Here is a 13,560-nt window from a genome sequence, read left to right on the forward strand (position 1 = left end):
TAATTCATTTTGAGTTGACCTTTATGTATGGTGTAATATAGTGGTCTGGTTTCATTCTTTTGCATATGGCTCCCCAGGGTTCCCAATACCTATTTATTGAAGAAACTGTCCTTTCCCCATTGTGTATCCTTGACTCCCTTGTCATAAATTAATTTACCATACATGTGTGAGTTTGTTTCTGGGCTTTCTGTTTTGTTTCACCAATCTATGTCTGCATTAATGTCCTTACCATACTGTTTTGATTATTTTAGTTTTGTAATATAGTTTGAAATTAGGAAGTGTGATGCTTCCAGATTTGTTCTTCTTTCTCAAGATTGCTTTGGCTGTTTGGGGTCTTGTGTGGGTTCTATACACATTTTAGGATTGTTTTTTTTATTTCTGTGAAAGGTGGCATTGGGATTTTGATGGGGATTGCATTGACTCTGTAGATTACTTTGGGCAGTATCAACATTTTAACAGTATTAATTCTCCCAAACCATGAACATGGAAGTTCTTTTAATTTTAAATTTCCTCCTGACACAGAGAGAACTCACATAAAGCCTAAATCTGGACCCTGCAGATTGTTTTGTCTTTGTGAAGTAGAGCTACTGTTTTGAATAAAATTATCTTAAGGGAGCAACAATTTTGTGGTTGGACTCTCTTTTATTCCTAAATCCATAAATCAAGAACTCCTCCTTTTTGCTTTATTATCATAGATATTGTCATCAACTTCCATTCAGTTGGATATTTGTCAACATTCTAATTTAGTTGTAAGCCTTCAGTTGTCTGTCATACTTCTTAAATAATAAATCGCAAAAGAATCATTTGGGGATCTTACTAAATGCAGTTTCTGGTTCACTAGGTCAGTGTGCGACCTGAGATTCTGCATTTCTAACCAGCTCCCAGGTGATGTGATGTTGCTGGTCCCCAACCACATTGTATAACAAGGGTCCATGGGTCGTTCTTACCCTGTAAATATCAACTTGCCACATTCAATTGGGTGCTTGTAGCATTTGGTAAATTTCATAGTTGGGATGAGCAACATCAGAAATTAGCAGTTAAACCATTGCCTTTTCTTTTCGGAAATTACCAAAAACAAGATGAAGAAAACTTGTTCACGAAAATGGAAAAATTCTTGAGAGGTCTAACAATAATGCCTGGAGTTTTTTATTATAATTGATTCCTCCTGTTTCTTTTTTTGTAATTTTTTTTGGATACATGAAATAGTTCAGGGGATATATATTAAGTTTTTTAATAATGTATTTTAAAGATTTAAGAATTTATCTTTCTAAAATACAGAAATTAAAACCTAGACTACTGTAAACTGGAATTTAAAATAGCCAGAGACAATGTCATGGTTTATTTATAAGAATAACAAGCACATTGCATAGGTTCGAGTTTGCACTATTTGACAATCACGTTTTTGCAGCAACACCCATTTCTAAACTTCTCAACTGCTCTTCAGTATTTACTATTGCACCATCTTATTCATTGGTTGACTACCAATTGTATTGAATCTATTAGCTAAGCAAAGATGAAATCCTAATGTGGGTTCCAGTATCGAGGATAAGGTATATGTAAGAATTGTAGGCAATGATGACATCAGAAATGTACCTTGAAATACTCTTGTCAATTACTAAAGCTAGGAGATTGAATGCTTTTTGTTTTATTTCTTGTGTGAAAAGGGTTAGAGGTGGATAAAGAATGTACTGTAAGCGATAATGCATCCAGTTTAGTTGTAAAGTTTGTATTTTGTCGTGATACCATTGAACCAGCTTCCGACTGTGGGGGTCTATGTCTAAATAGAATTAGCTTTGGGAATTCTCTAATTTTTTCTCTTCCAGTTACATGTCCTTGTGGGATTCAGAATCAAGAGCCTTCCCTTCTACCCTCAAATTCTCTTTCTTAACATCTTCCCAGTAAGTCTTCCCTATGTACCAAACTATGAGGTGAACTTGAACACCTGTCTCCTTTCCACCTCCTGAATCGTGGGTACTGCTTTCTGGTCTGTCTTCCTTTGATGTCAAGTTAGACCATTTCATCAGTCCAGTTCTTTAAACGGGGAACTACATCTGTTTCCGTAATAGCCCTGGGGCAGTGGAGTACAGGAGGCATGCAGGGCAGACTGGTGCTCCAGTCACAGCTAGAGCAGGCCTAAGTCAGACTAGAAAATGAGCTGGGTTTCTTTAAAGAGTGGCCAAATTTGGTGGCCTTGGATGGACACTGAGGTTAGGGTACTGGACAGATATGTGTCCAGGATGGAAGAAGTGATGAAGACAGAGTCAAGATGGTGGAGAGATAGGCTTCATTTGGACTCAAGGGTGTGAGGGAGAAGAGGTCAGTTACAAACAGAAACACCCGTAATGATACAACTACCTTGCCTTTCTTTTGAGGAGTTTTAAAAGCAGATAAAAAATTATTTTTTATTTGAGAGACTGTGCACATGCATGAGCGAGGGAGAGGGGTAGAGGGAGGGAGAGGGAGAGAGAGAGAGAGAGAGAGAGAGAGAGAGAGAGAGAGAGAGAGAATCCTAAGCAGACTCCATGCTCAGTATGGAGCCCAATGTGGGTCTCGGTCCCATGACCCTAGAATCATGACCTGAGCCGAGATCAAGAGTCGGACACCCAACCGTCTGAACCACCCAGGTGCCCCTAAAAGCAGATATTTAAAAAGACTTGTGAAGGCCATGACTTCGCTTGTAATGAAGCCTGGTTAATTATTTCTTATGTCCCAGGCCTAACTGACCCAGGGCCATGACTTGGCCAAAAACACTTGACCCCCAACACTGGCTACCTCTCTCAAAAGGCTCTGTTTAAGTCAAGACAGATCTCTTCCTGTTATTTCAAAGCACATGTTCTTTTGGCAGAGGCTCATGCTGTCTTAGAAAATCCATTACGTTAGATTTTCTTTGAGTCGGTGTGTTAGCTTCATAGGATGTGATTTTTAAATGCTACTTAAAAATACACGTTGTACGTCTTCTGTCTGAGATGAGGCTTTTAAGGAGTAATAGACACCACAATAAAAGCCAGCGTGGTTTCTATTGTCAATAAGAGAGGAATTTGCATGGCGTGCTGCTTTTTCATGAGGAGCACTTGCGTAGAGCATCTCTTAGCAACACACAAATCAGCTTTGACACCTGATTCATCTTTAATATTCAGGTTCACATCAAGTCTTCCCAGTGATGGGACAGATGGAGTCTTTTAAACCAAGCAAGTGAAAGGTGTCACTTTGTGATTTTTCCATCTTTAGGTTGGCAGCAGCCTCAGAGTTTTCCTTTGGTAACATTTTGGAACTGGAATTTTTTTCAGTGTGGCCTCTTCGGTCCTCCAACTCCTCGGTTTCCATTTCCACTTCATGTTTTTCATCCCCAAGGACTTTGTAATGTTGGGATCAACTTTGAGATCAAATCTAAACTCCTGGGGCACCTGGGTGGCTCAGTCAGTTAAGCGACCAATTCTTGATTTTGGCTCAGGTCATGATCTCATGGTCGTAGATCAAGCCCTGTGTTGGGCTCCACACTGATTGTGTGGCCTACTTGGTACTTTCCCTCCCTCTCTCTTTTTCCCTCCCCTGCTCATGCTCTCTTTCTCTCAAAATACATAAGTCTTAAAACATAAAAAAATCTAAATTCCTCAGTGTGGCGTTCAGGGCCCGTCACAAACTGCTTGCTGCTTACTTCTGTCATATCCTCTGCTTCAACCAAATCAAACAGCCCAGTTATCCAAACATGCTGGGTTCTTTGATATCACTATTTCTTCAAGCCCCTGTTGTGTTTCTTTGCTCTGGGAAAACTCTTTACTGGCTAAGTTCTGCTAATCTTTCTAGATACTTCTGAATTCTCAGGGATCTTCTTTCTGATTCTTTCAGATTGAGTTAAGGGCATGTCTTGGTCATAGAGCTTTAAAATTGGATTTCAGTTGTTTGCTTTTCTTGTACTTAACTGGGAACTTTTGAGGGACAGGAATTCTGTGTTTCATCTGTATATCTCTCTCCTTTCTGGATGTTTCATTTATCTGAATTTTTCTCTGTCTGTGGCAAAGCTGAATCTTCTCTCCCTGTGAAATAGTAGTTCTTTAATACTGAGCGTTTTGGCCAGAGGCTCAAGGTACTCATTTATGAATTTAACAGTTACTTTTTTGAATTGTTCATACCGTGTCAAGGACTGTGCTGTTTATTACTATTGGAAGGATATGAGAGTCAACCATCAGATAAAGAGTTATACTAGATGTAGCATTAAGTGGAAAAAATCTGGAGGAATAAAAAATTAAAACAAGGATTTCTGAAAATGCAAGGTAGCACAGAGGCTATACCATGGTTTTATGAAGGTTATCACAAAGGAAGCAAAACTTAAAAGTATTTTTTGAATATGTATTTTGGCAGTTGGTATAGAAACATTGAATGTAACTCAGTGATTATGGTAACCTCATCAATATATATATATATTTTTAAAAGTTTATTTATTTTGAGAGAGAGAGGGAAAGAGAGGAAGAGAGAGGATCCCAAGCAGTCTCCACACTCATCACAGAGCCCGATGTGGGGGTCCATCTCACGAACTGTGAGATCATGACCTGTGTCAGAATCAAGAGTTGGGACGCTCAATTGACTGAGCCACCCAGGTGCCCCTAAGTTTATATATCTTAAGCTCAGAAAATAGCCCTCAGTTGTTTGCTTCCACAAAGTTCCTTCTGCCGTAATAGAAGGCAGATACTGCCACACTCCCTAGGAACTGGTGTGTGTAGACTTCTGGAGTTTTTATTTTATTCATATATTTAAACCTTCACCTCGTTTTTGTTTTAAAATTTAATTTGTTTAAAAACATGCTGGAAATTTCTTAAGATAATTTAATGAATTCCAATTTTAGAACAATGTTAGAAATGCTAAGTTAGTCTTATATATGGACAACATATTTTATATGTAGAGCCTCTATACTGTCTCAGAAATAGGATCTAAAGGTGTTCCTTTTTCCTTTTGCTTTATTTGGAAAAGAGCAAAAATTAAAAGAAAAAAAAAACCACTTCTTATTTGAAAGTGGGGTAGGATATTATATGTAAAAAAAAGCCTCACAGCCATCCAGTCTTATCCTATGCTGTTAACGTTTGGGCACTTACTAAATTGACTTCTTTCTAAAGTTATTTATAAATACTGTTGTTAAAACAATCTAGTGATGTGCTGTCTGCTATCTTTTATGATAACAACTTTAAAGGTTCCTTTCTGTACTAACTCTAGCTTTGGTCTGCTTTGATCTGTTTATTTATCACTTAATGTTTTATTTTCAAAAGCATCTGAGGCACATTGTTTTAAAAAAGTCAAACAGCGGGTGCCTGGGTGGCTCAGTCATTTAAGCTCCTAACTTCAGCTCAGGTCATGATCTCATGGTTGGTGAGTTTGAGCCCCGCATCAGGCTCTCTACTGTCAGTGCAGTGCCTGCTTCAGATCCTCTGTCTCCCTCTCTCTCTGCCCCTCTCCCACCCTCATAAATGAATAAACATTAAAAAAAAAAAAAGTCAAACAGTATAGACATGCAATAAAAAGTGAAAGTTTCCTTTCATTCTTGGGAGTAACCAGTCAGTGTTTTCCTATATATTCTTCCAGATAACTGAAGTTTGGGTTAAATTATAACTTTAATACAAAAAAAATGGGATCACACTTTCCACACTCTGTCACTTATATTTTCATTTACTAATGCTTTATTTCATAGCTGCTCTTCTCTATCACCACATGTAGGTCCATCCCAGGATTTCTACTGGCTGTATAATATTTCATGGAATGGATTTACTATGATTTAATAAGCCAGTTGTCCATTAGGTATCTCCAGTTTTCTTTTTTATTACAAATAATGCTGCAGTAATCATTTTCTCATCTTGTATACAGGCATGTATCTCTATAGGGTGATACTTGGACATGTATATGCTTGGTTGGAGGTATTGCACATGTAAAATTTTGCTGCAGTTTAAAAGTTTATATTTTATTCAAGACTTAAACAGTATTTAACCATAAGCAAAAGTTCTGATTTGAAAGTCAACTCTTTTAAAAAGGAAAGGTGGATTCCTTTCTTGAGGGCGCAATGAGATTACATAATTCAGGGAGGACTTTTTGTCATTGTTTTTCTTCTCATGTTTTAACCTGAATTTTATGTAGAATCTTTGAGAGAAAGTACTCCTTGGCCTTTCTGTTGCCTCAGAAAATAAATCTATGTTCTTATTGGTAGCATCTCCTTGATAATGCTGTTATTTCACTGGATGTTAATACTTGTTATGATGAACCATAATTTTAGCTTAATTCTATTCTGTACAATATGACATAGAATAGAATGGGGTAGCATCCGATGGGGTAACTTATCTTAAAAGAAATGCATGAAGTTGATTCTAATAATAAAATTTAAAACCGAAAGTATCCTTTTATATACATATTTGAAGTCCTTTTCTTGTAATCTTAAAAGCAGTTATAATTGTGCCTTATTGAATACAAGAAAACTTACAGATGAAGCATATTTTCTTTTTCTTTTTTTCTTCATGTTTATTTATTTTTGAGAAAGCGAGAGCACGTGAGTGGGGGGGAGAGGCCAGAGAGATGGAGAATCCCAAGCCGGCTCCGTGCTGACAGTGTCGGGATCCCTCCCGACATGGGGCCTGAACCCTTCAACTGCAGGATCGTGACTTGAGCCGAAACCAATAATTGGATGCTTAACTGACTGAACCACTCAGGCGCCTCCACATTTTCTTCTTCTTAAAGGATAAGCTAATTGAGGCTACATACCTTACTTTTATCTGGGACGAGTAGGTTTCTGAAGTTCTTTCTGAAGTTCTTCCAGGGCCTTTCATGGAGCCACACACAATTAGGTATTTAGTACTCTTTTAGGCAATATCCCTGTTTAACTCAAGTTTCTTCACATACACCTTTGAGTGCACTTTACTCCAGCTGTTTTTATAGACATATCAAATTGCTATTTGAGAAATACCTTACAGATATTAGATTCATATTAAAAAAATTTTTTTGTGTGATTATTCATTTTTGAAAGACAGAGAGAGACAGAGCACAAGCAGGGGTGGGCAGAGAGAGAGGGGGACACAGAATCTGAAATAGGCTTCAGGCTCTGAGCTGCCAGCACAGAGCCCGATGTGGGGCTCGAACTCAAAAACCACGAGATCATGACCTGAACTGAAGTCGGATGCTCAACTGACTCAGCCACCCAGGCGACCCTAGATTCATATTTAAAAGGCAAATGGGCTCATAGTCTTTACTGCTGTGAAATGTATTATAAACATCTGAGAACCTTAATAGTCAACTCATATATGGTTATATTATAGATATATATTGGAAGATAGGTATTTGTGTTTCATATAGAACTTTATTATTTATTCTGACGTACAGAAAATGACTTTTTAAAAAAATTCTAACATTTCATAATCTTTCTAGTCTGAGTTGTAAAGGCATATCTGCTAATCTTTTTATTTAGAAGATACACTTTCAAGGAGATGATAGTAATGTATTTTACAGATTATTTTGTTTTCTCTCTTTTTTACAGAAAACAAGCATCGTTATGGGTCCAAGGAGACATTTTCCGATCCAAACTGAAAAATAGACCATCCAATGAAGGGAGTATTAACAAAATTCTTTCTAGCTTGGATGATATGTCTATTGGTGGAAACTTATCTAAAACACAAAACGTGGAAAGATTTGGAGAGGTGAGTTTTCCTCTGGAAGATTTTCATGTCTCCTTAAGACTAATGTTCTGCATTTCTTTGTTTCCTAGCTGAACACATATAACATAGGAATATCTCCTTTCTGAGATGCTGAGAGTGCCAATATTTTTAGGTGTAGTTATCCACTGATAAAACTAGAATCAGAGCAAAGAAAGCAGTTATCCTTAAAAGTAAAAAAGCTGTAACTTAAGGAACACAATTGTAAAGGAGGGTACTCTGGTTTGGAGAGTATTTACAAAAAGGAAATAGAAAAACAAAGTTTCTATTTGAAGATGGAAATGGATATAAAGACGAAAAAATTAATGTGACAATTGAAAAAATAATATATACCACAAGTGGTTTTGTGAAAGGCTCAAATGCATGTTGGTTTCTAAAGTCCAGAGTTGAAAACATAATTAGGGGCAATTTTTTTTTTAATGGAGGCTCTATATTATAAGCAAACCACTTTAAACTGGTGATATCCATGGTCTCATTTAATCTTTATAACTAACTGGTGAATTAGGCAGTATGATCTCCATTAAAAAGGGGGTTTTAAAATTTATTTGAGAGGGAGAGATAAAGAAAGAGAGAGAGAGGAGAGACAGTGGGATGAGGGGCAGAGGGAAAGAGAGAGAGAATCCCAAGCAGACTCCATGTGGAGCCGGATGTGGGGCTCAATCCCACGATCCTGGGATCCTGACCTCAGCTGAAATCGAGTTGGACACTTAACTGACTGAGCCACCCAAGCACCCCTCTATTTTATAGTAAGGAAATTGAATGTCACCGAAGTTCTAACCTCTGTGATTCCATTCCACATCTATCTGATTCTGAATCTGTTTTTTCTGTTACACCCTGCTACCTAAAAGTGGAAGTGACTTACAACAGGTAGGATCATGGGCATTTTTGGAGCTAGAAGCAACCTTGAAATCATTTGTTCCACTTCCCCTCTCGTGCGGATCAGAAACCAGGGCCCCACCAACTCTGTTCCTTGCTGAAGGTCACAGCATTAATTAATAGTAGGACTACCTTCAGACTAGGAGTCTACCTCCTGGTTTAGCTTTTTCTACCACAATATGCCTGAGGTAAGCTAAGCGCTTGGTTTGTATTCATATTTTTATGTCCCTAAAGGGACAAAAAAAGCCGTTGAAAATATTTAAGCCACAAGTGTGGATTTACATTCTATTTGGACGTTTGACCCGGACAAGGGCCTTGAACAAAAGTCTGTGGTTCCGGCTTGGCCCTCAGGGAACCCCAAATGGAAGGAACACATCATAACTCTCTTAGGTCAACAAGTGGCATGCCAAACAGGTTTCTTTCACCAAGAAAGATAACCGGAGTGCTTATGCTAGGGAGAGTGGGCTTTCTTCAAGGACACAGGATGGGGACTGCCAGAAGAACCAATTTTTCAGCCCCATGGTCTCTACTCCAGGACAGCCACTGATGAAGCGGCCAAGTTTACTGGTGTGAGTCATCTGTCCTGACAAAATGTAAATCTCAGCCAAGGTCATGTTGATGTTCACAGCCTTTGTTAACTTTTTCTTGTCTCTTTGTAGTAGTCTGGCCTATTCAAAGCAAACAAAAAGGATCTGAACTGACATTTTAATGTGATAATATAGCTAAGCAAGAATACTTTTCTTGCTCTGGTCAGCATTTCCTTCTTAGGGTTTGTTCAAGTAAACAGGACTTTGAGTTATGACCTCTGAAAAGAGGCACATACAATTTATCCATCTATCTGAGAAACATATTTATCTTATGGGAATATAATGTTTCCTATATCATAATCTGTATTAAACTAACATCTGGTAGTTAGAACATTTTGTTCTCATACTTTTTTAGATCTCTTTTAGTCGAATTTAAGAATAATTAACATTTATTTCTCACTAGAAGATGAAAAATGAAATATGATTGAAATTTAAAATGTCAATTTTATTTATTTATTTATTTAAATAGAATTTATTGTCAAATTGGCTAACATACAGTGTGTAAAGTGTGCTCTTGGTTTTTGGGGTAGATTCCCATGGTTCATCACTTACATATAACACCCAGTGCTCATCCCAACAAGTGCCCTCCTCAGTGCCCAGCACCCATTTTCCCCTCTCCCCCACCCTCCCATCCACCCTCAGTTTGTTCTCTGTGTTTTATAGTCTCTTATGGTTTTCCTCCCTCTCGTTTGAAATTATTTTTTCCCCTTCCCCTGTAGTCTTCTGTTAAGTTTCTCAAGATCCACATATGAGTGAAAACATATGATGTCTGTCCTTCTCTGACTTACTAAAATAAGTCAATTTTAAATATGAGCATGTGTTCAGGTATTGGGTAGTTTCTCTTCCTCTTCCTTATTCCCAGAACCCCCAATTTATTACTTTAACTCTAGCCATTCAGAAGTGTTATTATTTTTGAAATTAGAGTACGGAAATGAAAGAATTCAAAAATACCACTGAATGATGGTGCACTTAAGATCTCAGACAGTGACATATATGCAGGTTTGGGGCCATGTTATAGTTAGGTGATGCCCTGTATAAATATTAAGCCCTTTTCTCTCTATGCTTACCTAGTACCAGCTCCAAAACATTACAGGAATAGGGGGAGTTAGTTTCCTCGAAAGCGAATGTAAGAGAGTTAATGATATCTTCGTCATTCTCATAAATTCCAAGTGGGAAAATAAGTTGAGAATGTTGCAAGGATTTTTACGTGTTTCAAGCTCCTTACCAATGTTCAGGATAGAAGTCCATGAAAATTCTGGATTTATTCAGTTTGTGTGTAAAGGAAGTGAAAAAAGAGAGTATTCTTCTAGAGGTTGCTTTTTGTTTTTCCTTTTTAAAAGCAATATCAGATTGAAAATAGAGATAGTAAATTATATATATATATTTATATATACATATATATTTATTTATAGTTAATGTTTATTTATTTTTGAGAGAGAGAGTCAGAGATAGAGCATGGGTGAGGGAGAGGCAGAACAGAATCCGAAGCAGGTTCCAGGCTCTGAGCTGCCAGCACAGAGCCCGACGCAGGGCTTGAACCATGGACCTCGAGATCATGACCTGAGCCCAAGTCCAATGCTTAACCAGCTGAGCCACCCAGGTGCCCTGTGGGGCTGTTATTTAAACAGAAGTGCTCTGGCCTCAGAATCTGTACTCAGCCACGCACCGTGAGGCCTTTCTCTGTATCATGCTGCCTCCCCATGACGTCCTACATGTGGCTTTAGTATATTGCATCAGTAATTTTTTTTAAATAAAAAAATTTTATTTAGTTTATTTTTTGAGAGAGAGACAGAGCGAGTGAGCAGGAGAGGGACAGAGAGAATCCTAAGAAGGCTCTGAGCTGTCAGCACAGAGCCTGACATGGGACTTGAACTCATGAACCATGAGATCCTGACCTGAGCTGAAGTCCAGAGTCAGACACTTAACCGACTGAGCCACCAGGCACCCGTACATCAGTAACTTTGAACATAACCTTAGCCAGCCTGTCCTAATACATTTCTCCTGGAACTGTGATTGTTGTTAACTTTTCCTACTCCAGGGTGATAATCCAATATTAGCACACCAAACAGATGCTCTTGACTTCAAGACATTAATTAGGTATAAGTGCTGCTAATGTTCAGACAAGTTCACATAAATTGACAATCAGGTAAATAAGAATGTAGTGTTTTATTTAATTAATTTATTCTTAAAGATTTGATTTTTAAGCAATCTCTACACCCAAGTGTGGGGCTGGAACCCACAACCTGAAATCAAGAGTTGAACACTTTACCAACTGAGCCATCCAGGCACCCTGAGAATGTAGTGTTTTAATGACATCAAGATACTGTAATTTATAAAATCCTTTGCTCTTTTACATCAAATGCTCGTGTTCAGGGTGCATCTTAGAAAAAAATCCATGAAGTCAAAAATTAAATCTTTAAGGCCCTACTTTCAAGCACTGTTCTGTCCACTCTTATTTTTAATGTTTATTTATTTGAGAGAGAGAGAGAGAGGGGGCACACACAAGCAGGGAAGGGCAGAGAGATGGGGGAACAGGATCTGAAGCAGGTTCTGTGCTGACAGCAGAGAGCCCGATGTGGGGTTCAAACTCACAAATTGTGAGATGGACGTGAGCCGAAGTCGTTTGCTTTTTTTTTTTTTAATAGTTTTTAAATGTTTGTTTATTTTTGAGAGAGAGAGGCAGAGTGTGAGTGGGGGAGGGGCAGAATGAGAGGGAGACCCAGAATCCCAAGCAGGCTCCAGGCTCTTAGCTGTCAGCACAGAGCCCCACAAGGCGCTCGAACTCACAAATCACAAGATCATGACCTGAGCCGAAGTCAACACTTAACTGACTGAGCCACCCAGGGACCCTGTTCTTTCCACTCTTAGGACCCCTAAGTCATTCTGGTTCCAATCTGAATGCCACTGGGATCCAGCAGAGGCTATTGGACAAGACAGTGCCAGTACACAGAGCCACGGGTTGGGGAGACTGCTCTGGCTGTGGAGTGGAAGGGGTGCTGGAGTCGGTGTGTGGCCGGGCATGAGAGGCTCAGGTGATGGGGGAGGGGGGTCCCGGGTGGTAAAGGTCTCAACCAGTGACAGCAAGGAAGGAGAGAAGACAGATTTGGGGGCTGTAATAAATCCAAACTTTCTATTGATCAGAAGCAACTTAATTTGACAATGGCATCTTTGTCTTTATCTAGCTTTTACATCTCACAGGTTCAACATCTGAGAGCTGAAAGAATTTTGTAGATGACCCAGCCACCTTTCCTAGCCAAATCACTTAAACCTGCTAAAAATCCATTATCATCTTTCTCTTCCAATCCTTTCACCTCTATTTTTACTCATTTATATTTCAAACTCTCCCTTTATATCATTTTTTATATTCTTCTGTCTTTTTTTCCCTGGTGTGCTATCTTTTATCTAATAGATTTTTTTCTCTTAATGGCACACACCGGTGGCTTACTCTGTCACCATTTTATTAATGCGTTGGTCAGTAATTACTTTATCCAATGGAAATCTATGAACACATTTTATTTTGGTTCTCATCTCGTGTGTATATAGAGAACAACTGATGAAATAAAATAAATCTTTGTACTTTGCACTATTATTTGCTCTTTTGCTAGACCATCCTCTATAAATAAGTACATCTTTTAAAATGGTCTTTCTTTAGGTATCGTAGTTGGCTCTCACTTTCCTGCCTTTATGTAGAGCAAGCTGGTATCCAAAAGAAAGAGCTGGTGCTCAGACTCACCAGAGGGCAATGGGTAGTTTGACCAAACACCACTCTCCATGGCGAGCAAAGATATGAGGGTCTTCCCTGGATGAGGCTCCCTTCCTTTGTTCACCAGCAACCACGTGACTTTGTTTCTTTTTAGAAAATTCTAGGGAATCTAAGCAGCTCAGGCCAGAGAGGGTCTGCACTGGAACTCTGTGGGGAGAGGGGCTGGTGCCTAAGAACACAAGGGAGGCCTGGGGTAGGTTCCCTGCATTCATCAGTTGTGACTGTTGTTAACTATTATAAGGAATGAATTTGGTAGAAAGAATGAGACCTACCAGCGCCCGTTGAGAAGAGTCTTCGAACTGCCCCAGGTCCACAATTCTTGGAACTGATTCATGCCTCACGAGAGAGGAACTGTGTTTTCTAATATAGTTTCCCCTCACAGGTGTTTGTGTTCTAGGTGCCCTGATAAATACAGAGCTTGGTTGTATTCATGTCTGTGTGTTATATTCAGGATTCTGGAAGGCCAGAATCCTCTTTCTTACAGCTTTTTCTGGTTTCTTAATTCCATAATTTAAATGTAGTTTGAATAACATTGTTTTAACGTTTTGTTGAGAGTTTGAAGGCTGTTAATCTCTTACTGAGGGTTTTATGGCTTATATGTTCTATACCTTTGAGCTGAAGCTTCATACAATAGCCACAGAAATAAAATAAAGGG

General features: G+C 38.7%; 1 protein-coding gene across 15 annotated transcripts in view; it reads left to right on the forward strand.

Annotated features, from left to right (window-relative positions):
* The window catches only part of CDC14A (cell division cycle 14A), a 188,864-nt gene that overhangs the window by 136,147 nt on the left and 39,157 nt on the right, over positions 1-13,560 (forward strand). For all 15 annotated transcript variants that reach the window (XR_006712541.1, XM_045478431.1, XM_045478425.1 and 12 more), the window contains one exon: positions 7,505-7,664. Coding sequence is in view for 14 of the 15 variants with exons in the window: in XM_045478431.1 (XP_045334387.1) it covers positions 7,505-7,664 (160 nt within the window). In the remaining variant the exon portion in view is untranslated. The remainder of the gene's footprint in view (positions 1-7,504; positions 7,665-13,560) is intronic.

This window comes from Leopardus geoffroyi, chromosome C1 (genome assembly GCF_018350155.1).
Source record: "Leopardus geoffroyi isolate Oge1 chromosome C1, O.geoffroyi_Oge1_pat1.0, whole genome shotgun sequence".
Lineage (NCBI taxonomy): Eukaryota > Metazoa > Chordata > Mammalia > Carnivora > Felidae > Leopardus > Leopardus geoffroyi.